The sequence below is a fragment of the Tamandua tetradactyla genome, chromosome 8, assembly GCF_023851605.1.
Source record: "Tamandua tetradactyla isolate mTamTet1 chromosome 8, mTamTet1.pri, whole genome shotgun sequence".
Classification (NCBI taxonomy): Eukaryota; Metazoa; Chordata; class Mammalia; order Pilosa; family Myrmecophagidae; genus Tamandua; species Tamandua tetradactyla.
In genome coordinates this window covers 60,742,103-60,768,410 of record NC_135334.1, presented here as the reverse complement: position 1 = coordinate 60,768,410, position 26,308 = coordinate 60,742,103, and the positions used below count along the sequence as shown (strand labels likewise).

General features: G+C 36.8%; 1 protein-coding gene and 1 pseudogene across 13 annotated transcripts in view; one reads left to right on the top strand and one right to left on the bottom strand.

Annotated features, from left to right (window-relative positions):
* The window catches only part of DLG2 (discs large MAGUK scaffold protein 2), a 2,206,106-nt gene that overhangs the window by 291,563 nt on the left and 1,888,235 nt on the right, over nt 1–26,308 (bottom strand). For all 13 annotated transcript variants that reach the window (XR_013156681.1, XR_013156683.1, XR_013156682.1 and 10 more), the window contains one exon: nt 13,543–13,645. Coding sequence is in view for 9 of the 13 variants with exons in the window: in XM_077113416.1 (XP_076969531.1) it covers nt 13,543–13,645 (103 nt within the window). In the remaining 4 variants the exon portion in view is untranslated. Of the gene's footprint in view, nt 1–13,542; nt 13,646–26,308 lie in introns of those variants that run through there.
* Nucleotides 2,768–3,152, top strand: LOC143643895 (mitochondrial import inner membrane translocase subunit TIM14 pseudogene; annotated as a pseudogene).

Here is a 26,308-nt window from a genome sequence, read left to right as displayed (position 1 = left end):
AGCAAAATTTATTAATTTGCTAGATAATCTGTATTTAGAGAGGAGGAACATGCAAGGTAGAATTGAATGACACGTGAACTTTTTAGATCCCTTGCAGCCTGACCTCACCCCAGTAAAACCCTAGAAAAGACCAATCATTGGGTGAAACATACCAGCAATGAAACCTGCTGATACAGCCTAATTTGAATTTTTCCTGCATTCTAGGCAAAGAGAGTTCAACCCAATAGGGACAAATGATGATTTTTGCAGGATCCCCAAGTGTTCTAGACAAAAGTGTCTCCAACTTTAATGCACATACGAATCATCTGGGGATCTTGATAAAATGTGGATGCTGACTTAGTAGTCCTGGGTTAGGGCCTGACATTCTGTATGTCTAACGAGCTCTCAGTTAATATCTATGCTGGTGGTTTAGGAGCCACACTTCGTAGAGCAAGGCTTTAGAATAATTCAGAGCAAATGCCTCTTCCCCTAGCTTTTTGCATGATTCCTCCCTCACTTCTTTTGGATCTCTGCTCAAATGTTATCTTATTAGCAAAGCCTTGCCTACCCACCATATATCATAGAGTACTCTGGCACTATTACTTTTAACCTGATTCATATTTCTTCAAACTACCTATCTGACAAATTTTATATTTATTTGCTTACTGATTGTTAGTCTTCATCCATTAAAATGTAGGTACTACAAGATACGGCTTTTTTTTCCCCTTGGTTTGTTGCTTTATCATCTCTCTAGAACACTGACGTAGGCATCATAAAAATTCATTTAGAAATATTTATTGATTAAATAGATGTATAAATGAATAAATGAATCTTATGGCCACTCAGCCACCAATTCCATAAATCAGACCACATGTATATGTCTTCAGACAATATCTGACTCTAGCTTTTGGGCCTTTCCTTTAGAAACTCAAGTACCCTTTCACAGCAAGAGACAGGTTCACCCTATTACAGAATAAAGGATGGAGGAAATTAGACTGTAATTATGGGGTTGCATCATTGATTCCCTCTGAGTAGTCAAATTAAAGGCAAAATTTTGTTGACATCTTTTATAGGGTTATTTGGTAATTAATTATCTTTATTTAGTGCTTTACTCAGTAATCTTTATCATCTACCTGCTTCTTTTAGTGAATATCTTGTGGTTATTATTTCAACTGCAGACAGTTATCATACACTAAATATAGTTATATATTATTGAGAAGGCAACAGATGTTGTCAAGGTTTGCTCCAATGCTCTGTAGATCCTATTTTAAACAAATATATAATTTGATTGTAATCAAGGTCTTTTACATTTGTCAATGGTGTTAAAGTTGAGTTTCAGATCTTTAAAAAATGTTAAAGATTTAATCATCTTTTCTCTGTGCTGATTACAGAGCAAAAACTGTAGATTTTCTGCAATGTAGGATAAAGGAGGATTATCACATTAGGGCTGCTAGAGGTTTTGTAGCAAAACCCAGAAAGGTCCCATCTTAAAAGAGTATCAATATCACAAAACTGTATCAGAGACTTCTGGGGAAGGTGGCAGATTAGGGAGCTCCAAGATTCAGTCCTTCTATCCAAACAACTATTAAACAGGCAGGAGCTGTCTGAAAAAAGTAAACTGAAACTCTGGAGGCCAGAAGAACTCTGTACAGCATCAAGGGAAGAGTGAATGATGAGACTGATAAATTATAGTTAAGAAATTGTTCTCTTCATGCAGCAGTTACTGGTGTTCATCTTGTGCACTCATGGAGCCAGTCCCTAGCTGGCTCACTGGTGATAAGGACAGAAAAGCCCTGTTCTGAAAGACCAGGGGGAGCACTACTGATCACTGATCACAGTTTTTGATGAATGAATTCAGAGTTTTGGGGTCCCCCAGCTCTGAGGGCAGCTATTGTTTCAACCTTCTCCAGACAAAGGTAGCAGCAACCATTTTTTCAACCCTCCCCAGACGGAGGAGGAGGAGGTGGAGATTTAAAGGTGCAGAGCTATGACAGGGCTTTGGGAGACAGTTAGCTGAAGCGCTGCATTTGCTGGGCTTTGGGAAGCCACCAGAGAAGCTCCTGGTTTCCTCCAGGGCAGCTTGGAGCTGGTCTGTGCCCCCTTCATGGACCTCTGGCCCTGTTCTGGCGGAAAGACTGACTTGGGAAAGTCATCTCCAGGGTGCCCCTCCTCCCAGAATTTTCTCTCCACATTTGAGACAATGAAAAGAGTATAAAAAACCATTAGGGTGGACAATAGGGACAAAAACCTGCTGGCTTCAACCTAGAAAAGGGAAGTCTGTCTTCTGGGAAACAGAAGGGATAATCAAACTCCTGTAAACAGGGGAACTCTGAAATAACTAACAAGCAAAAGGCCAGGACAAGACAGAGGCCCAAAAAGAGGGAAAAATCTGCACACTGCATTTGTCTTGGGTAGACCTTCCTGGTAGGAAAGCTGAGGCTCAATAATATCTGTCTTATCACCAGCTGATACAAAAGCAAGAAACAGACATCTCAGGGAATAAATCTCAGAGTTAGCATTTTAAAATATTAAAATGTACAGTGTGCAACAATAGAGTGCAAGACAAACAGGAAATGATTACACAACCAAAGGAAGAGGATAAAAATAAAGAAAACACCCACAAAGAAGAGGAGATTGTGGACATATCAAGCACAGACTTTTAAAAAATGATCTTAAAAATCTTCAAGAAATAGCTGCTGGAGGTGTGCACATCACCTTCTGGGAGAGGAATGGGTTGGTGGCTGTAGTCTCTGGGATGATCCAGAGGCAGGGGAGTTGGGCTGGAGCCATGGCCAGTACAGTGGTAGCAGTTGGACAGTCCATTGCTACTGGTGACTTGTAGGCTATTGTGTTTTGCAAGCTATGAAAGATATGGATCCTCAAGTAAAGCAAGTTTTTCAAAGTCTTCCAAAATCTGCCTCAGTGGTGGCTATTACAGAGGTGGGTTTGAGTCCAAAATGAAAAAGCAGGCAGCAGCATTAACATTAGGCATAAACCCTATTGTCAGTAAAGGAAAAATAAGAGCTGCTCATTGATGAATTATGTTCTTAAATCACCCAGACATGGGAGGATGACTTCTTTATTTAGCAATCAAAATCAATGAAGCTAAAGATTTAATAGAAGGTCAACCTAAAAAATGTAATAAATATATGATGAAAAATACAGAGAAATAATTAAAGGATATCAAGGAAACAATGAATGAGCAATATCAGAGCCTAAGCAAAGAGACAGAAATTTTTAAAAGAATCCAAATGAAACTTCTAGAGTTGAAGATCATAATAAATATGAAAAATTCCCAGGAGGGTTTCAAGAGCAGATTGGAACTGGAAGAAGCAAGAATCAGTGAACTTGAAGACAAGGCACTTGACATGAGTTAGGCTGAGGAGCAGAAAGAAAAAAGAAATATTAAAAACAAAAATAGTTTAAGGAAGCTCTGGAACACCATCAAGCAAATAAACATACTGGGAGTCCCAGAAGGAGAAGACAGACAGAAAGGGGCAGAAGGAATAATCAAAGAAATAAGGACAGAGAACTTCTCAAACTTAGCAAAAGACATGAACATGTACATCTAAGAAACTCAGAACCCCAAACAGGATAAACATGAATAAAAATACACCTTTTCATATTCTGATTATATTATCAAATGCAAAGGATAGGGAGAGAGTTCTGAAAGCTGGATGAGAAAAGTAGTGTGTTACATACAAGGGAGTCCCAATTTCACTGAGTGCTGATTTCTCATCTGAAACCATAGAGGCAAGAAGGCAATGGTCTGAAATACTTTAAGCGCTGAAAGAAAACAACTGTTAGCCAAGGGAGAGATTAATACATTCTCAGATAAACAAAAGCTGAGGGGGTTCATCACCATCAGATACGCCCTGCAAGTAGAGCTAAATGGAGTTCTTCAGACTGAAAGGAAAGAACATTAGATGGTGATCAAAGTAGCAAAAAGAAATAAACCCCCCCCCCCCCAGTAAAGGTATCCATTTGGATAATTATAATGGCCAGTATTATTGTAGTGTATTTTTTGGTATATAACTCCACTTATTTCCTACAGGTGCTAAAATGCAAATGCATAAAAAGTGAAAAGTAATGATAAATCTAGGTTTGTGGACAAACAATGTAAAAAGATATAAGTGGCAACAAGTACAAAAAAATGAGTTGGGAACTCAAGGATACAGGAAAACTCTATGTGCATGCTACTGAAGTTATGTTGACATCAAACCGAATATGAACATTATAAATTTAGGATGTTAAATTATAACTTCATGGAAAATAGATGAAAAATATATCCAAATAGAAGTGAGAAGGCACTCAGTATGGTACAATACACACACACACACACACACACACACACACACACACACAAAACACAAATAAATATAAAAGTATGCATCAATGAAAGTAAGGGACAAGAAAGTATAAGACTTCGAATCTTAAATCTAAATGGATTAAACTTTGTGGTCAAATGGCAGAGATTGGCAGAATGGATTTTTAAATGACCCAACTATATGCTGCCTGCAATAGACATGCCTTGAATTAAAAAATACAAGTAGGTTGAGGGTGAAAGGATAGGAAAATAGATGTACTATGCCAGTAGTAACCAAAAGAGATCTGAGGTGGCTATAGTAATATTGGATAAAATAGACTTTAAGTAAAAAACAGATATGAGGGATGAAGATTATCATTATCCACTGATACAGGGGACAATTCAATAGGAAGATGTAACAATTATAAGTATGTACCTAACAGCAGAGCCCCAAAATAAATGAAGCAAATACTGACAAATTTGAAGGGAGAAACTGACAGTTCTACATTAATAGTAGGAGACCTTAACACATCACTCTCAATAATGAATAGAACATCTAGTCATAAGATCAGTAAGGAAGTACAGGACTTAAATTATACACTAAACCAACTAGAGCTGACAGACATATATATATGTATATAACACTGCGACCAACAAAAACAGAATATACGTTCTTCTCATGTGGATATGGATCATTTTCCAGGATAGACCATATGTTGTGTCACAAAATAAGTTTTAATAGATTTAAAATATTGAAATAATAAAATGTACATTCTCTGACCACAATGAATGAAGCTAGGTATCAAGTAACGGAGGGAGAAATAGAGAATTCACAAATATTTCAAATTAAAAAACATACTCTTACTCAATCAAAGGTTTAAAGAGAAAATCACAAATGAAATTAGGAAATATCTTGAAGTGAATGATAATAAAAATTCAAATACCAAAACTGATGTGATGCAGCAAAAGGCAGTGCTGAGAGGGAAATTTATAGCTCTAAATGCTTACATTACAAAAAAAGGGAAAGATTTCAGATCAGAGACTCTGCTCAAAATGGAAGAACTAGAAGAAGTGCAAATAAGACCAAAGCAAATAGAAGGAAGAAAATAATAAATATTAAAGCTGAGATAAATGAAATAGAAAATAAAAAAAAACACAAAATAGAGAGAATCAAGAAAACCAAAAGTTGGTTCTTTGAAAGATCAATAAAATTGACAAACCTTTAGCTGGCAGACAAAGGAAAAAAAAGAGAAGATATAAAATCAGAAATGAAAAGCATGACATTACTACAGACTCTGCTAAAATAAAAAAGGACTATAAGAGGATACTTACTATAAACAGTTGTATGCCAAATAAATAATATAACCTCGAAGAAAAGGACAAATTCCTAGAAACACACAAACTACCCACCTTGACTCAAGAAGAAATAGAAGATCTCAACAAACCAAGTACTAGTAAAGAAGTTGAATCAGTAATCAAAAACCTCCCATAAATGAATAGCCCGGGACCAGATGGTGTCACAGGTAATTCTCCCAATCATTCCAAGAAGCCACAATTCTAATTCTGCTCAAACTCTTTCAAATACTGAAGAGGAGGGAATATTCCCAACTTATTCTATGAAGCCAACATCACCCTCATACCAAAACCAGATAAAGATATCACAAGAAAAGAAAACTACAGACCGATAGCTCTTATGAATATAGATGCAAAACTCCTCAACAAAATACTAGCAAATAGGGTGTACAGATGGTGGTTCAGTGGCAGAATGATCACCTTTCATGTGGGAGATCTGGGTTTGATTCCTGGACAATGCATACATCCCCCTCAAAAAAAATACTAGCAAATCAAATCCACCAGTATATCAAAAGAATTATACAACATGATCAAGTGGGATTTATCCCCAGTATGCAAGGTTGGTTCAACATTAAAAAAATCACTTACTCTAACACACTACATTAACAGAATGAAGGAGAAAATCTACATGATCATCTTGATGCAGAAAAGACATTTTACAAAATAGAGCACCTTATCTTGATAAAAACAATTAAAACACTAGGAATAGAAGGAAACTTCCACGATATGATAAAGGGCAAATATAAAAAGCTCATAGCTAATATCTTACTTAATGATGAAAGACTGAAAGCTTTCCCTCTAAGATCAGGAATGAGACAAGGATGCCACTGTGACCACTGTTACTCAACAGTGTATGGCAAATTCTTACTGGAGCAATTAGGGAAGAAAAAAGAAATAAAAGGCATTCAAATTGGAAAGGAAGAAATAAGATTTTCCCTACTACTAGATGATTATGACTCTATATACAGAAAATCCTGAAAAATCTGCAACAAAGCTCCCAGAGCTAATAAATTAATCCAGCAAAGTGGTGGGGTACAAGATCAACACCTAAAACAATCAGTAGTGTTTCATCACAAGCAATGAACAGTGTGAAGAAGAAACCAGAAAAAAAATTCATTCACATATAGCAACTAAAAAAATAAAATAAGTCTAACAAAGAATGTAATGGGCCTGTACAAAGAAAACTACAAAACATTGTTAAAATAAATTAAGGGAGACTTAAATAAATGGAAGAATGTCTCATATTCCTGGGTTGGAAGACTGACTATCATTAAGAGGTCATTACTACCTAAAGCAATTTATAAATTTAATGCAATCCCAATCAAAATTCCAACAACCTTCTTTGTAGAAATGGAAAAGCCAATCATCTAATTTATATGGAAGGGTAAGGGATACTATAGTAATTAGGGTCAGTTGTCAACTTGGCCAGGTGTTGGTGCCCTGTTGTTCTGTTGCTGTGGACTTAAATCAACAGCGAGTGAAATTCATTTATGGTTGATTACATCTGCAGTCCACTAAAAGGAGTGCCTTCCACAATGAGTGATATTCAATTTAATTAGATGGGGGCTTAAAAGAGAGAGGTCAGAAGAGAGCTCAGTAGCACAGCATAGCTCAGCTCAGAGCTCTGGCAAAAAAAACCCAGTCATTTTGAGATGCAGAAAGGAATCACCCGGGAAAAGCCATTTGAACCTAGAAGCCAGGAGAGAAGGCCAGCAGATGTTGTCATGTGCTTTCCACATGACAGACAATGCCAGCTACCTTTCTGCTGAAGAACTGTACATTTGTAACTAAATAAATCTCTTTATAAAAGTCAGTCCATTTCTGGTGTACTGGATTCTGGCAGCATTAGCAAACTAAAACACAGCCCAAATAGCTAAAGCAATCTTGAAAAAGAAGAATGAAGTTGAAAGACTCACACTTCCCAGACTTAAAACTTATTACAAAGCCAGAGTAATCAAAAGAGCATGGTACTGGCACAAGGACAGACATATAGACCAATGGAATAGAAATGAGAGTTCAGAAGTCAACCCTCACCTTTATGGCTAAGTGATTTTTGACAAGGAGTCAAACGCTATTCAATGGGGAAAGAATAGTTTCTTCAACATATGGTGCTGGGATAACTGGATCTCCATTTAAAAAGGAAGACCCCTATCTAACACTAGATACAAAAATCAACTCAAAATTGATCAAGAGCTTAATATAAGGGGTAGAACTATCAAATTCCTAGATGAAATCCTAGGGAAGCATCTTTGGAGCCTTTTGTTAGGCAATGGTTTCTTAGACTTTACACCCAAAACACAAGCAACAAAAGAAAAAAATAGATAAATCAACAAAATTAAAAAATTTGCACTTCAGAACACCTCATCATGAAAGCAAAACAACCTACCCAATGAAAGAAAGTATTTGAAAACAATGTATCTGATAAAGGTTTAATATCTAGAATATATAAAGAAATCCATCAACTTAACAACAAAAAGACAAACAACTCAATTAAAAAATGAGCAAAAGACTTGAAAAGGCATCTTTCTAAACAAAATATACAAATAGCCAGAAAGCACATGAAAAGATGCTCAAGATCATTAACCACCAGGGAAATGCAAGTCAAAACCACAATGAGACACCATTGCACAATCTGTAGAATGGCTGCTATTGAAAAAAAAAAGAGGGGAAAGTAACAAGTGTTGAGGAGGATGCAGAGAAAGAGGAATACTCATTCATGGCTGGAGGCATGTAAAATGGTGCAGCCACTGTTTCTCAGAAAGCTAAGGATGGAACTACCATATGAACTGGCAATTCCACCACTGCGTATAAACCCAAAAGAATGGAAAGCAGGGTCTAGAATAGGTATTTGCACACCTATTTTCATAGCAGCATTATTCACCATTGCCCCAAAATGAAAATAACCCATGTCTATCAACCGATGAATAGATAAATAAAATGCGGTACACATTTTATTCAGCTATAAAAAAGGAATGAGGTTCTGATACATGTACCAACAACATGCATGAATCCTGAAGACATGTTGGGTGAAATAAATCGGATAAATATGGACAATTACTATATAATCTCACTGATTTGAAACAATTAGAATAAGCAAATTCATAGAGTCAGAATTTAGAATATGGGTACAGAATTCCTATTTGGAATGATAGAAATATTTCAGTAATGGATTGTAGTGAAAGTAGCATGACATTGTGTATGCAACTATTAGTACTGAAATATATATCTGAATATGATTAAAAGGGGAAATACTAGATTGTATAAATGGTAACTGAATAAAAATTGCAAAAAAAAATATGGAACTACATTACAGAAGCAGTGAACCCTAAGTTAAACCATGGACTTGAGCTAATAATACAATTATAAAACTGTGCGATCATTGATTGTAACATATTCCATGTCAATACAAGGTGTTAGTGGATGGAATATGGAAATCCTGTATTTTAAGCATGATTGTTCTATAAACCCACAATTTCTCTAATAAAGTAAAAAAAAACAGTGCAAGAAAATAAAATAAACTGTGTCAACACATACACAGTCACACAACTGTATCAACCTCAATGTCCAATCCAGGGACTCTTACCATGTTTGCCTCTAATATCAAAACATTAGGCCATTCATCCAATACTCCTTCAGCAAATATTTATTAAGTACCTACGAATAATATTTGCCAAAAACTGAACACATTATGTCATACCTCTAAAACAAGGGGAGACCTATTCAATAATTTGGGAGTAAGGTATATTAAAATTTATATTGAGTGACATAATATGGGAGATAAAATGGGTAATTAAAAGGTCCCCGCCCTCTAGGAGCTAATTCAAATGAAGAAAATATGCAGATTATGATAAAGGACACCAGAGGTCTGAAAACAAATCCTGGGAGCTCAGAGAAAGAATCTGTCAATATCAATTAAAGATGCCTTTGTGGTGGAATTGACATCTGATGGCCTTGAAGGCAAGTGGTACTCCTATAAGTGGAGAGGAAGAAAAGGGAGCTCCAGGAAGAAGTACCCCATAGGAGCAAAGGCATGGAAACATGGACAGCTCAGGATCAAGTATAGAAACAGGGAAAGCAGTTCAGTACAGACAGAGAGAGTGAAAAGAGATGAGAGTGGTGGGTGGTACTGTCACCAGGATGAAGTCTGTCCCAGAGGGTTGCTCCTAAAAACTTTATCTAACTTCTGTCTTTGCTTGAGTAGTGCTTATTTTTTGAAAAATATACCTGCAAACACCTGCCAAGAAGCTAAGCTGCTAAAAACTCAAGCTCCTGCAGCCATCACCAGTTCACCCTGCGATGAACCACAAAGTCCCCAGCCAATGGTAAAGCAAGAACCCATCTCAATGCTAACCTCAAGTTCCTGCCCTGCCTTAACCAGAGACGTCCCCTTCCTGGAGGATGCACACTAAGCCCCCAATCCTGACCTTATTTTACCTTTGCTCATTATCATAGTAAATTATCCATCTCTGGGTGAGAGTTAGATGCCATTTTCTAAACATGAGTTGTATTTAGAATGATGTTTTAGAACAACCAGGGACTGCTCATGCTGAAAACCAATTCCTTGAAACCCTCCTTGAGGTCTTTTGAAATCTCCTTGCCTACTTACCTAACTGCCAACTGCCTTAAACTTTTATAAAAGAATCCCACTCTCCTCCCTTCAGGGAGAAGGTGTCTTTTGAATAGGAGTGCACTCTTCTCCATTCTTTGGTCAAATAATAAGGTGCTGTTTTGCTTTACTGATCCTGGTTTTGTTTTGGAGGATCTGGCTCATAGAGGGTCAGTAACAGTAGGGTGAGAGGGAAGGAGGATAGAGGTTATCTGTAACTATATTGTAAAGGGCAAGGAGTTTGTATGCAGGCCCCTGGAGGGGGGGTCATATCTTTTAGAAATAGAATTCTGAAAGCAAAGGGGAAGATAGCTGGGAAGAGCAAGGGAAGGGATAGATGTTTGTACAAGTGTTTGTATGGTATGGGTGGATTATATTTCCTTGTGTGATGCGGTATTTGAATAATTTCACTGATTAGCTATGGGTAATTAAGGTTTTTACGAGAATTAACTCCCTAAAGGGGTGATATAGAATTATTTCTGATGCATTTGATACATTATCTTTAAAAAAATGAAAATGGCTTCATTATTTTCTCATTATTATTAATGCGATTTTATTTCAAAGTAGGGGAAATAAATTGAATTAAAAAGATGGTAAAAATTAATCACAATCACACCACCAAAGAGAAACCTGGTCTGTATATGACTGTTTGAATTGGCTTTAATTCCACTGTCCAAAACTAGATGTTGAATGAGATTGATGGTGGATAGAGTAATTCAAACCACTGTGGCCAAGCTCAATTAAGCAGAGGTGAGCATAACAACTCTGGCCTTGCTTTGCTGAGTGAAACTTGCCAAGGAAAACATTTTTTGCTACATTATGATAATTACAATTTATTGATAAAAAATTACCAATAAAAACATTTGAATGTGACAAAAACATATTCACTGGAAGTCTGGTTCTTGACTGTACCAAAAGAGATGTCAAAAATCTTGTTTTAACATGGTCTTAGAGTGGGACACCTCAAGACACTGGCACAAATGAAGGGGATCTGGTGAGAATTTCCTAACGGAAACTCATAGAATACTCTTATTTTCCACTTGTCATTTAAAAAGTAAACTGATGTTATTTTCCAAAGATATACACATTAAATGAGCCTAAATGACCAAAACAGTAATTCAATTGGGTTTTTGTTCCCAATAATATTTAAACTAAATGCAGCTACATATAAAATTCACAAAGAAACAGAAAAAGATTGCTTGATGTTGCCATTACTATATTTCCAGTTGATTTAAAACAGTGACAAGTTAGATATTGTTCACTATTAAAACAGGGAAGTCATACTGTGAAACCTATCTGTAATTTACCACTCTGAAAGATGCCTTTCCTTCTTATTAGTGTTAGTAGAAGGTTTCTTTAAACACACTTCAAAAATCAATTTATATTATTCATAAGACATGATTTGAATAGACATCTAGACAAAGTATGGCTAGTATCTAAAGTAGGCATATTGCTTAAAGGAAATCAAGCTATAATGAAGCTCCAGTAGAAAGTTGAAGATTTATACTGGTAGAACTATGGCATGTTTGTCCTTATTGAAATCTTTAAAGCTGGAAATCATTCTATTCAATGTTACTTGGATGGCTATCTTCACTATCAAGAGTTTACTATCAAGAACTCCTAATAGGAGTAATTATGATCCTAATCATCTTGTCAGTCTGCAGAGCTGTTTGAGATGAAGTATTTTAGTAGCAGGAAAAAAGCCAGGGACATTTATGTCATGCCTCAAGTGATGGTGTAGTCAATTAAGAAAATGGAAGAATTCCATAAAAAAAATTCTTACTCATCTATGGAGTAGAATTTATCATCAGATTGTGCTAACCCAGGATCCTTTCACTTTCTATTTTATAGTGAGTAGTTCTGGAGGCACTTATCCCTATTAGAACACTATTCTGCTAATAATTAAGCAGAAAGCCTTTCCAAAATTGTCTGTGAAGAGCTTGATTCTCTCATCATTCATTTTTGACACTCCTGAACTCCCTCTTCTCCATCTCTCTGTTCACAGAGAGGCCAATGAGAGAAAAAAAATTAACTTAAATTTTGTGTAACCTAATGGAAAATTCAAATTCTAAAGCTAGAAACAAATGAAAATAATATATCAAAGCACAAAAGGCAGAATGTGTTTACTTTTGCATAGACTCTGTGACTGGTCACCGTTAATGGTAAAATCTAAGATGAACAGACAAGATTTAAATTTCAATCTTTCAAACAACAATAGGGCAAATGATTTTCCAAAGAATCATTCCAAAAAGCCAAAGGAGCTCTTTATAACCTACTACATGAAGGTTCCTCCTTGCTGGCATCTTGTACCTTCATCATTAGCTGCTTTAATACTCCTCTCTGCCAGTCACGTGGGCTAAAAGTAATTAACTACATTTCTTAAAGACAGAAGCATGATCTCTGGTTTTTGTGTAAGATCTAGCCCACAGTGGTATGCTGAACTATTTTTCATTAGCAAAGAAGGAATCCATACATGGATTTGTTAAGAAACTACCCACATAACAGTTATCATCCCAGCTATCTTGTTGAGCCTCATTCTGATCACAGAAACAGATGTTTAAAGAAACCAAAGAAGCAGGGTATAGCTAAACCAGGATATCTCAAGTCTAGGCTGGCTAATAGAATTTAAGACATCCCACCAAGTCTCAGAGTTAATAGTGATTTATCCCAAATAAGAGACAGTACAGCAGAAAAGGGTGGGGGTAGGAGTGGGGGAGGGGGAACTGCACCAAGGACATCCCACTGCCGTGTTAAGTTTAAGGAGAGTTGAGTTAATGCTACAAGGAGAGAATATGACCTACTGATCATGGTCTATTTCCGTAGAACTCTTTCCCCCTGACTTCCTAAATTTTTATTAATTGTTTTTACAATATCCACTATTGATCTAAAATGTGTACCAGACGAGAATGTAAATTAAATAAAGCTGATGCTGGTTGTTATTTATTTGAGTTCATATATATGTATTTTTTCTTGCATGGGCAGCCACCGGGAAACAAACCTGGGTCTCTGGCATGGCAGGCGAGAAATCTGCCTGCTGAGCCACCACGGCCCACCCTGAATTCATATTTTTTAAACAGGTCTTTTTTAATTGCCTGAGTATGTCCTGGACAATTATGGGTAACAAAGCCTCTTGTTTCTTGAAAAACAGTCATCATTTTTTCACTGTATGCAGTTTGCTGCTAATTATTTTTTTAAACAACTATTGGTAGAAACTCTGGTTAACACACGTGATGAGAACTGTGGGTGCACATGGACACTGGAATACATTAGAGCATTATAAGTGTGGATTTGGGCTGACCTTCAGGTTGGTATTGTGCTATTATTGTCACCGTCTGCCCAGCTCCTTTTAGCGCAGCAGCTGCCTGCTCATGGGATGCTCCACGGAGGTCAATTCCATTCACCTGAAAGACAGGAAGCCAGAAAATTTTGGTAAGGTATATCATTCTGATTGATGAAAAAGTGTTTCCAAAGCTGAGAGGCTGTTGAACTAAGTCAAGGTCAACATGCCTCAAATCTCCTCATGTCTTACCCAAGTGTTTGACTATTACTTAGCAAGCCTCACATTCCTGATAACTTTTAGTTAGCAGAGGCATGACATTTCCGCTGGTGGTGTTGTGTCATGGCTTGACCAGGTTGGAAACTTTTGTCTACCCATCTCTATAGGATTTTATAAGCCTCTGTGAGTTTCCTAGCTTCTGGTAGAGTGGAGCCTTCAAAATTAGAGGGAAAACAGGATAATAAAGAGAGACACTTGTAATGGACATAGACAAGTATGTGCTGACAGATTAATATATTCAGATGAGGTTCTGGAGAGACTGTATGGAATGGGACTGGCTGCCTGCCAAATCCCTCTCCTTGGCCAGTGGCCTGGTCCTGTCATCCTGAGCTTGGTTACACAGCCCTGAGCCCTGTTCCAAAATAAATTTGACTGCCCCATTCCTCATGCATAATTTCGTAATGAATTCTGACAAAATGAAATAAAGGATGCCTGGAGTTTATGTTGCTTTTGTTGTTTTGGGGCCTATGCCAGAAGAAAAACAGAACATCTGAAAAACAAGCCCAAAACTCTGCTTAAATTGAATTAAATGAGAAGCAAAAGCTAAAATCTTTCCTGAATCAATACAATCTAAGTCAACACAAAATAATAACTAGGTGCTCTCCAAACACAAGGCCTTGTGTCTGCCCAGGAGAAGGACAGTGGGTGGGGAGCCAAGGTGAACAAGACAACCCCCAAGAAGCTCTTCTATTTATGCTGAACATAAAGTCTAGTGTTTTAAGAAAATAAAAAGAAACAAGAAAGAAAAAAAGTCTAGTGTTTTAACTTATACACAGCTGGTTTTTACAGATGATGTCAGAATTTTGCTTCTTTTCATTTATAGGGCAGAGAGCTAAGGTCCAAGAAAGAAGAATAAGAACTGATTGGCTTGTCTATATGTAAAATGTGTAATCTTATCATTTTGCCTGTCTTCAACCCTCCTTGACAATGATGTGGGGTGTTGGGTGGGGGGTTTACTACTTTAATTGCCTCCCCATCAGGCATGGCACATCTTCAACTCCATATCCTAGGCCACTCGCAATAACTTTGTTAAAGTCTCATTATTTCACTTTTACAAATTTCCTTGCCTCTTCTCTGACTTTCTATTCTGGTAACTTCTCCTAAACACTGATGGCACAGTTAACAGTGGGAGGTCCACTAAGTAGCTTGGGTTGGCCTGGCTATGCCAAAAGCACCAGCTGAGTGATGGTCATATCACTTTCCTGAGGCTCAATTTTCTCCCTCCTCAGAAGGAAGGGGCTGTTAGGCTCTTTGAATTTAAAGCCCCCTTAAACTATAAAATCCCAGATCTTTGCCTTGGTAGATAAAAGTCATTTCAGAGTCTGTCTCGGCATTGATTAAATCAGAAGTATGACTCAGAGAGCTGGGAAAGACAGGAAAGGTAATTTGATCCAGGATCCTTCCCACAGGAAGTTGAATTGAAAACTCTATGGGCCAAATAATCTTTTATTACAGCTAAATTACTTTAATTTTAAAATATAACATATGATCATGGTAAATAAATTTTAATGTTTCTGAAAGATATAAAGGGAAAAGTAGAATGTATCTTTACTGTCTTCACTCTCAGAAGTAAGCACTGCTAGAAGTTTCTTGTGTATACTTTTTAGAAATCTACCATATGCACACACCAGCATACAACTTTCTCTATTTTGACTTCTATCTCTCCTTATATAAATATATTTAGAATGCCATATATATATATATATTCTTTTTATTTAAATGAATAGAGTCACACCAGACATACAATTCTACAACTTGGTTTTGTTTTGCTTTTCATTTAACAATATATTTTGAAAATCTTTCATGTTATTCTACTTGATTCTTTTTTAATGAGTGCCTAGTATTTCATGTCTCAGCAGTTTGCAACTAGATTCTTATTGATGGTTGCTACCAGACTTTCACAACAACAAAGTGCCATAAGTATATCCTTGTGCATATGTCTTTGTGTACTGATGAAAGCATTTCTGAAGTATAAGTTCCCTGGAAATGGACTTCTTAGGTCAAAGGGTATATGTGTTATCTGTGTCTTTCAATTTGCTATTGCACATTTTAAACATAATCACTTAAGAAAACAAGAACAGGCCATGTCTCATTGCCCAGATAAGGTGTATTGATGTAAAAACTAAATTCATGTAGGCACATAATGAAAAATACATGAAAACTAAAACAGAACAGAAAGACATAAAACAAAAGGCTCTCCTTCTTTCTATTATTCTCTCCCCAAATAGCCATGTTGATAACTTCTTGTATATGGTGCCAATTTCTTCTTTGTTGTGAATATACACAGGTTTAAAAATATATAAATACTTTTAAAATCTTATATAAATATGATCATACTTCATACATCATTTTATATCTTGACTTTTCCTACTTTCTAATATATTTTCAAGAGCTTTGCCATCCATATATTCACACACATTGATCTTATTCCTTCTAATAGCTGCAGAGTGTTCAATTGTATTCAATGTATACAATTTATTTTGTCAGTGCATGATTGATGCACACTTAGGTTGCTTCAGTATTTTGTTATTATAAACAATGCCATAGCGAATATGTTTGGGAAAACTTCTAACAGTAAGTTTTTGGGTAAAGGGAATGTTTTAAATTTTAATAGTCATTGACTATTAAATAGAATAGTCGAATAAGCGAATAGACAATTCGCCTCCAAAAATATAGCATTAATTTTTACTCTCATAAATAGCATATGATAGCCTACTTCCCCACACCCTTTTAAAAAATTGTACATACCTCCAAATTTGACTTTTGCCATTCTGAGAGAAAGAAAATTGTATTTTCAATTTTGCAGTTCTTCAATTATGAGTGAGGTTAATCATCTTTTTATGTGTTCACTGGCCATTATTTCTTTTTACATAAAATTTCTGTTCATTTATTATGCCTAGTGTTTGTTTGGATAGTTTGCAATTTTGAAAATTGATTTGTAAGATTTTTCTGCATATTAAGAATATTAGTGTTCCTTTTTAGCTAACTGTTGCAAATATTCTTCTTAGCTTGTTATTTGTCTTTTAACTTCTAAAAATCTTTTCTCTTATATGTTATTCCATACCATACATAAGCTTTAAATATTCTGTGTAGTCAAAGGTATACATTTTATTTTCGTTTTTTGTTTTTGAATTTTGTATCATTATCTTTCCCTCTCCAATATGTTTGACAAATTGTACATATTTCCCTCAGTACACTATGGTTTAATTCTTTTTTTTTTTTTTATTAATTAAAAAAAGAATTAACAAAACAATTAGAAATCATTCCAATCTACATGTACAATCAGTAATTCTTAATAACATCACATAGTTACATATTCATCATTTCTTAGTACATTTGCATCAATTTAGAAAAAGAAATAAAAAGACAACAGAATAAGAATTAAAACAATAATAGAAAGAAAAAAAAAACAAAAAAAACAAAAACAAAAAACCTATACCTCACATGCAGCTTCATTCAGTGTTTTAACATAATTGCATTACAATTGGGTAGTATTGTGCTGTCCATTTCTGAGTTTTTATATCCAGTCCCGTTGTACAGTCTGTATCCCTTCATCTCCAATTATCCCTTCTCTTTTTTTTTTTTTTTTAATTAACGGAAAAAAAGAAATTAACCCAACATTTAGAGATCATACCATTCTACACATGCAATCATTAATTCTTAACATCATCACATAGATGCATGATCATCATTTCTTAGTACATTTGCATTGGTTTAGAAGAACTAGCAACATAACCGAAAAAGATATAGAATGTTAATATAGAGAAAAAAATAAAAGTAATAATAGTAAAATCAAAACAAAACAAAACAAAACAAAACAAAAACCTATAGCTCAGATGCAGCTTCATTCAGTGTTTTAACATGATTACTTTACAATTAGGTATTATTGTGCTGTCCATTTTTGAGTTTTTGTATCTAGTCCTGTTGCACAGTCTGTATCCCTTCAGCTTCAATTACCCATTGTCTTACCCTGTTTCTAACTCCTGCTGAACTCTGTTACCAATGACATATTTCAAGTTTATTCTTGAATGTCCGTTCACATCAGTGGGACCATACAGTATTTGTCCTTTAGTTTTTGGCTGGATTCACTCAGCATAATATTCTCTAGGTCCATCCATGTTATTACATGGTTCATAAGTTTATCTTGTCTTAAAGCTGCATAATATTCCATCGTATGTATATACCACAGTTTGTTTAGCCACTCTTCTGTTGATGGAGATTTTGGCTGTTTCCATCTCTTTGCAATTGTAAATAATGCTGCTATAAACATTGGTGTGCAAATGTCCGTTTGTGTCTTTGCCCTTAAGTCCTTTGAGTAGATACCTAGCAATGGTATTGCTGGGTCGTATGGTAATTCTATATTCAGCTTTTTGAGGAACCGCCAAACTGCCTTCCACAGTGGTTGCACCCTTTGACATTCCCACCAACAGTGGATAAGTGTGCCTCTTTCTCCGCATCCTCTCCAGCACTTGTCATTTTCTGTTTTGTTGATAATGGCCATTCTGGTGGGTGTGAGATGATATCTCATTGTGGTTTTGATTTGCATTTCTCTAATGGCCAGGGACATTGAGCATCTCTTCATGTGCCTCTTGGCCATCCGTATTTCCTCTTCTGAGAGGTGTCTGTTCAAGTCTTTTTCCCATTTTGTAATTGGGTTGGCTGTCTTTTTGTTGTTGAGATGAACAATCTCTTTATAAATTCTGGATACTAGACCTTTATCTGATATATCATTTCCAAATATTGTCTCCCATTGTGAAGGCTGTCTTTCTACTTTCTTGGTGAAGTTCTTTGATGCACAAAAGTGTTTAATTTGGAGGAGTTCCCATTTATTTATTTCCTTCTTCAGTGCTCTTGCTTTAGGTTTAAGGTCCATAAAACCGCCTCCAGTTGTAAGATCCATAAGATATCTCCCAACATTTTCCTCTAACTGTTTTATGGTCTTAGACCTAATGTTTAGATCTTTGATCCATTTTGAGTTAACTTTTGTATAGGGTGTGAGAGATGGGTCTTCTTTCATTCTTTTGCATATGGATATCCAGTTCTCTAGGCACCATTTATTGAAGAGACTGTTCTGTCCCAGGTGAGTTGGCTTGACTGCCTTATCAAAGATCAAATGTCCATAGATGAGAGGGTCTATATCTGAGCACTCTATTCGATTCCATTGGTCGATATATCTATCTTTATGCCAATACCATGCTGTTTTGACCACTGTGGCTTCATAATATGCCTTAAAGTCAGGCAGCGCGAGACCTCCAGCTTCGTTTTTTTTCCTCAAGATGTTTTTAGCAATTCGGGGCACCCTGCCCTTCCAGATAAATTTGCTTATTGGTTTTTCTATTTCTGAAAAATAAGTTGTTGGGATTTTGATTGGTATTGCATTGAATCTGTAAATCAATTTAGGTAGGATTGACATCTTAACTATATTTAGTCTTCCAATCCATGAACACGGTATGCCCTTCCATCTATTTAGGTCTTCTGTGATTTCTTTTAGCAGTTTTTTGTAGTTTTCTTTATATAGGTTTTTTGTCTCTTTAGTTAAATTTATTCCTAGGTATTTTATTCTTTTAGTTGCAATTGTAAATGGGATTCGTTTCTTGATTTCCCCCTCAGCTTGTTCATTACTAGTGTATAGAAATGCTACAGATTTTTGAATGTTGATCTTGTAACCTGCTACTTTGCTGTACTCATTTATTAGCTCTAGTAGTTTTGTTGTGGATTTTTCCGGGTTTTCGACGTATAGTATCATATCGTCTGCAAACAGTGATAGTTTTACTTCTTCCTTTCCAATTTTGATGCCTTGTATTTCTTTTTCTTGTCTAATTGCTCTGGCTAGAACCTCCAACACAATGTTGAATAATAGTGGTGATAGTGGACATCCTTGTCTTGTTCCTGATCTTAGGGGGAAAGTTTTCAATTTTTCCCCATTGAGGATGATATTAGCTGTGGGTTTTTCATATATTCCCTCTATCATTTTAAGGAAGTTCCCTTGTATTCCTATCTTTTGAAGTGTTTTCAACAGGAAAGGATGTTGAATCTTGTCGAATGCCTTCTCTGCATCAATTGAGATGATCATGTGATTTTTCTGCTTTGATTTGTTGATATGGTGTATTACATTAATTGATTTTCTTATGTTGAACCATCCTTGCATACCTGGGATGAATCCTACTTGGTCATGATGTATAATTCTTTTAATGTGTTGTTGGATACGATTTGCTAGAATTTTATTGAGGATTTTTGCATCTGTATTCATCAGAGAGATTGGTCTGTAGTTTTCTTTTTTTGTAATATCTTTGCCTGGTTTTGGTATGAGGGTGATGTTGGCTTCATAGAATGAATTAGGTAGTTTTCCCTCCACTTCGATTTTTTTGAAGAGTTTGAAGAGAATTGGTACTAATTCTTTCTGGAACGTTTGGTAGAATTCACATGTGAAGCCATCTGGTCCTGGACTTTTCTTTTTAGGAAGCTTTTGAATGACTAATTCAATTTCTTTACTTGTGATTGGTTTGTTGAGGTCATCTATGTCTTCTTGAGTCAAAGTTGGTTGTTCATGTCTTTCCAGGAACCCGTCCATTTCCTCTAAATTGTTGTATTTATTAGCATAAAGTTGTTCATAGTATCCTGTTATTACCTCCTTTATTTCTGTGAGGTCAGTAGTTATGTCTCCTCTTCCATTTCTGATCTTATTTATTTGCATCCTCTCTCTTCTTCTTTTTGTCAATCTTGCTAAGGGCCCATCAATCTTATTGATTTTCTCATAGAACAAACTTCTGGCCTTATTGATTTTCTCTATTGTTTTCATGTTTTCAATTTCATTTATTTGTGCTCTAATCTTTGTTATTTCTTTCCTTTTGCTTGCTTTGGGGTTAGCTTGCTGTTCTTTCTCCAGTTCTTCCAAATGGATAGTTAATTCCTGAATTTTTGCCTTTTCTTCTTTTCTGATATAGGCATTTAGAGCAATAAATTTCCCTCTTAGCACTGCCTTTGCTGCATCCCATAAGTTTTGATATGTTGTGTTTTCATTTTCATTCGCCTCGAGGTATTTGCTAATTTCTCTTGCAATTTCTTCTTTGACCCAGTCGTTGTTTAGGAGTGTGTTGTTGAGCCTCCACGTATTTGTGAATTTTCTGGCACTCTGCCTATTATTGATTTCCAACATCATTCCTTTATGGTCCGAGAAAGTGTTGTGTAAGATTTCAATCTTTTTAAATTTGTTAAGACTTGCTTTGTGACCCAGCATATGGTCTATCTTTGCGAATGATCCATGAGCACTTGAGAAAAAGGTGTATCCTGCTGTTGTGGGATGTAATGTCCTATAAATGTCTATTAAGTCTAGTTCATTTATAGTAATATTCAGATTCTCTATTTCTTTGTTGATCCTCTGTCTAGATGTTCTGTCCCTTGATGAGAGTGGTGAGTTGAAGTCTCCAACTATTATGGTATATGAGTCTATTTCCCTTTTCAGTGTTTGCAGTATATTCCTCACGTATTTTGGGGCATTCTGATTCGGTGCGTAAATATTTATGATTGTTATGTCTTCTTGTTTAATTGTTCCTTTTATTAGTATATAGTGTCCTTCTTTGTCTCTTTTAACTGTTTTACATTTGAAGTCTAATTTGTTGGATATTAGTATAGCCACTCCTGCTCTTTTCTGGTTGTTATTTGCATGAAATATCTTTTTCCAACCTTTCACTTTCAACCTATGTTTATCTTTGGGTCTAAGATGTGTTTCCTGTAGACAGCATATAGAAGGATCCTGTTTTTTAATCCATTCTGCCAATCTATGTCTTTTGATTGGGGAATTCAGTCCATTGACATTTAGTGTTATTACTGTTTGGATAATATTTTCCTCTAACATTTTGCCTTTTGTATTATATATATCATATCTGATTTTCCTTCTTTCTACACTCTTCTCCATATCTCTCTCTTCTGTCTTTTTGTATCTGACTCTAGTGCTCCCTTTAGTATTTCTTGCAGAGCTGGTCTCTTGGTCACAAATTCTTTCAGTGACTTTTTGTCTGAGAATGTTTTAATTTCTCCCTCATTTTTGAAGGATAATTTTGCTGGATATAGGAGTCTTGGTTGGCAGTTTTTCTCTTTTAGTATTTTAAATATATCATCCCACTGTCTTCTAGCTTCCATGGTTTCTGCTGAGAAATCTACACAAAGTCTTATTGGGTTTCCCTTGTATGTAATGGATTGTTTTTCTCTTGCTGCTTTCAAGATCTTCTCTTTCTCTTTGACCTCTGACATTCTAACTAGTAAGTGTCTTGGAGAACGCCTATTTGGGTCTAATCTCTTTGGGGTGTGCTGCACTTCTTGGATCTGTAATTTTAGGTCTTTCATAAGAGTTGGGAAATTTTCAGTGATAATTTCTTCCATTAGTTTTTCTCCTCCTTTTCCCTTCTCTTCTCCTTCTGGGACACCCACAACACGTATATTTGTGCGGTTCATATTGTCCTTGAGTTCCCTGATACCCTGTTCAAATTTTTCCATTCTTTTCCCTATAGTTTCTGTTTCTTTTTGGAATTCAGATGTTCCATCCTCCAAATCACTAATTCTATCTTCTGTCTCTTTAAATCTATCATTGTAGCTATCCATTATTTTTTCTATGTTTGCTACTTTATCCTTCACTTCCATAAGTTCTGCGATTTGTTTTTTCAGTTTTTCTATTTCTTCTTTATGTTCAGCCCATGTCCTCTTCATGTCCTCCCTCAATTTATCGATTTCATTTTTGAAGAGGTTTTCCATTTCTGTTCGTATATTCAGCATTAGTTGTCTCAGCTCTTGTGTCTCATTTGAGCTATTGGTTTGTTCCTTTGACTGAGCCATATTCTCAATCTTTTGAGCGTGGACAGTTATCTTCTGCTGCTGGCGTCTGGGCATTTATTCAGATTTCTCTTGGTGTTGGACCCAGCAAGGTTGTAATATTTTTCTGTGAAATCTCTGGGTTCTGTTTTTCTTATCCTGCCCAGTAGGTGGCGCTCGTGGCACACGTTTGTCTGCGGGTCCCACCAGTAAAAGGTGCTGTGGGACCTTAAACTTTGGAAAACTCTCGCCGTCCTGGGGGTTCGCTAGCCGAAGCGGCTTGAGCCGGCCCGGGGTCCGAACGCAGGGAGGGTTGCTGGTCGCCGCAGCCAGGGAAAGAGCCCGTCCTAATTTCCTAGTCGGCCCTGGGCAACACGCGTGGCGGAAGGGCGCCAGCGGCAGCGGCCCACCCGAGAGAGTGCACGTTCCCCGGGAGTCACGGGGTCACCGTTCTCCGCGGCCTGGGGGTTTCCGATCCAATTCTCTCAGTTGGTCCGGGGGCTGCGCGTGGTGTGGGCGCCAGTCACCTTGGTTTCAGGGGACCACCTCTCCAATTCTCCCAGCCGGCCCGGGAAGGGGGAAGGGAGTAACTCCGGCCGCTTGCCACCCCGCCCGGTAAGGCCTGCGCGCCTCGGCGATCTCACCCGAGCTGCTTCTCTCAGCCAGCCAGCCGTTCCAGGATGGGGTACGCTGTCTTTTTTATCTCTGTTGTGGCTTTGGGCGCTTTCTGTATCGTTTCTACTCCCCTAGTAGGTGTCCTGGAGAAGAAACTAAGATCCGCGCGTCTTACTAAGCCGCCATCTTCCAGGAAGTCCTATGGTTTAATTCTTAATTCAATGGAATGTATTTTAGTGTTTGACATAAGAAACCAGTTTTTCTTTTTTTTTTTTTTACCAAGTGAGCAACAGTCCCTTGGACCTTTCCTTTATGTGTAAAATTTCTACATCTTAAAGCATTCTGATCATTCTCTGATTTTTTTCTCAGTTAATGTACTAAGGAAATGTGGAAAATAACAAAATATTTGGAGTCAGATAGAAATGGTTTCGAATTCTTAGTCTGTCTGTTATACCTACATAACTTGGGAAAGCCATTTATCCTCTTCAAATTTTAGATTTCTTACCCATGAAACTGGTATAATAATATCTACCTATCAGGGTTATTATATGAATTAAATGAGACTATACCCATAAAGCACCTAATAGTGCCTTCCATTGAAATTTCTTCTAAGGGCTGTGTTTAAAAGTGACAAAATAAAGTTAATGGAAACTAACCAATACAGAATATAATACAAGGGTTGCTTCATACTTTTTCAACAGGTTGGTGATAGAAAGTGTTCACTCAGCACTTATACATTAGAATTGATCCACATGGGGAAGGGACTTGCCCAAGGCCATGTAAGAAATATCATATAGTCAGCAGCAGCCTTGGGCTCCTTTTACACAGCCCAGCTTCCTTCCACTGTACAACCTGTGCCCTGCTATATGCATGTGATTGTTTTCAATGGGTCAGTAATAACCAAATCTTGTCATCTTAGGCCTAGTTCTGCATGATTCTCTGTATTTGGAGAGTTTCATTGCTGCTTTTACTCTTAACATCATCCTTGTCCCTTTACACTGAATCCAAATTATCTTCCTGGTACTTTCCATCCCTTTTGGTTCCTGCTTCTGCCCCCAGGGCACTCAGGAAACAATATAATTTCTTCTTCTATATGATCCTCTTTCTAACATTTGGAGACAATCTTCTCTTTTCCATGTTAGATCACCCCAATCCCTTCTGCATCTCTCTATAACATTCTTATCAAGTGACAATTTGCCTCTGTTTGCCTACCTCCAATATTAGGGAACTTTATTCTTCCCTAGGCTTGTCTATTCTATTCTTGGATGGATTTTAATGTATCTTGGTAGTATTAAATACCTCTGGGACCCAGCTGAATGATGTGGAGCCAAATGATCACTGTATGGCTAATATCATTCATTGCATGTCTAGTGTACTGCCTATAGCAAAACACAATGCTAATGTAAATTAAGCTTCATTAAAATACCCAGTAAGGAAGGAATGAACTAGAGTAACATGGCTGCTATCATGCTCTTTACTAGTCAGTGGAGGACAATGTTCAGGTGACACACAGTTACAGTACAACTTAGTAAATGCTGTGACAAGAGGAGGTCAGAATGCTATGGGAAGAGAGAGGTGGGACTGCTACTGAGGAATGAGGAGGTATGAGAAAATTTCCTGGAGAAAGTGGCATTAGAGATGAGATTTGCAACAGTTAGCAGGGTAAGGATAGGTGAGGGTGCCTGCAGAGGGCTGGGAGGGAGGGAGGGATGGGCAAAGGACATTCCAAACATAAGAAGAGGCATGTATGAAGGTCCAGAGGTGATAGAGGGCCTGGTACAGCTGAAGTAAAGAAAGCAGTCATGACTGAAGAGCAAAGAAGGAGGAAGGAGAGTGGAAAAGAGGTAAGAGATGAGGCCGTGAGGGTGGTGATGATGATGATGATGATGAAGAAGAAGATGATGATGATGATGCTAGCTAACATCTACACAGCATTTACTATGTGTCAAGCACTATTCTAAGCATTTCACATTTATCAATCCTCATAACCTTCACAATAGTGCTGTGAAGTAAAAACACAAACCATCCCCATTTTACAGAAGAGGAAACTGGGGCACAGATAAAGAAACTTGTCCAAGGCTACAAAGATAACATATGGCAAAGCCAGTTATTAAGCCCAGGCCGAATGCCTTAAGGGTCTGCATTTTTAAAATGCCAGAAGTGTTTATATCTTTAGAAAGTGGAATATGTAAGAAGCATATGCTTATTGCCAATCCCATAACTAGCCTCTCAGTTGGATTGATCTCTTTGCAAATGCTTCTCAAAAGGCAGCAACACCAATCTTTGTGACTATTTGGGTTTTCTAACCCAGCTAATGTCATCTGCCTCTTCTGAAAACAGTATCATCAAAGTGCCTGTTTCGTGACACTGGGTTAAGACCTTGGGAGGCTGGGATTCAAATCTTGTTTCCAACACTTAAAGCTTCTATAACCTGGGTAAGTTACTTAACCTCCTTCAGTTTTGCTTTCCTTATATGTATTTTGCAAGGGTTGCTGTTGGGATGATTATAAATAATCCCAATAAAGTACTTAAAATAATACTGGACCTAAACTAGGTATTCAATAATGGTGGCTATTTGTATTATAGCATAATCATTCTCTAAAAATTCAAAGCTTTAAAACAGCATTTATCAGCAATAATAAAATCAAAGAATAGATTTGGTGCAATAATCTTGGGATAAGAGTAGCTAAGAACTACAAATTTAGCTGAATTATTTATTGTAAAAAATACAAAGTATGACCCAGTGGGAAATAGCTAGAAAACTGGCACAAGACTTCAATTAAAATTAGTCTGGTACAGAACTCAGGGGACTGTTTCAAGCAAATTACTTCACAGTAGGAGGTCTAGGTGGAATATGGCAGGGGGCAGCAGAGAAGAAACTGGGAGAATCCAAAGGTATTTTGATTTTATTAAAAAGAATAGGAAATAAGACACTCTAAGTCACTGAACTGGGACAGAATAGCTTTTCAATAAATGGGCATGGGAGAACTCGGATATCAGTAGCCAAAAAGTGAAAAAAGGACTCCTACCTTATAGTCTATACAAAAATTAACCCAAAGTGGATCAAAGACCTTAATAGATGAGCCCC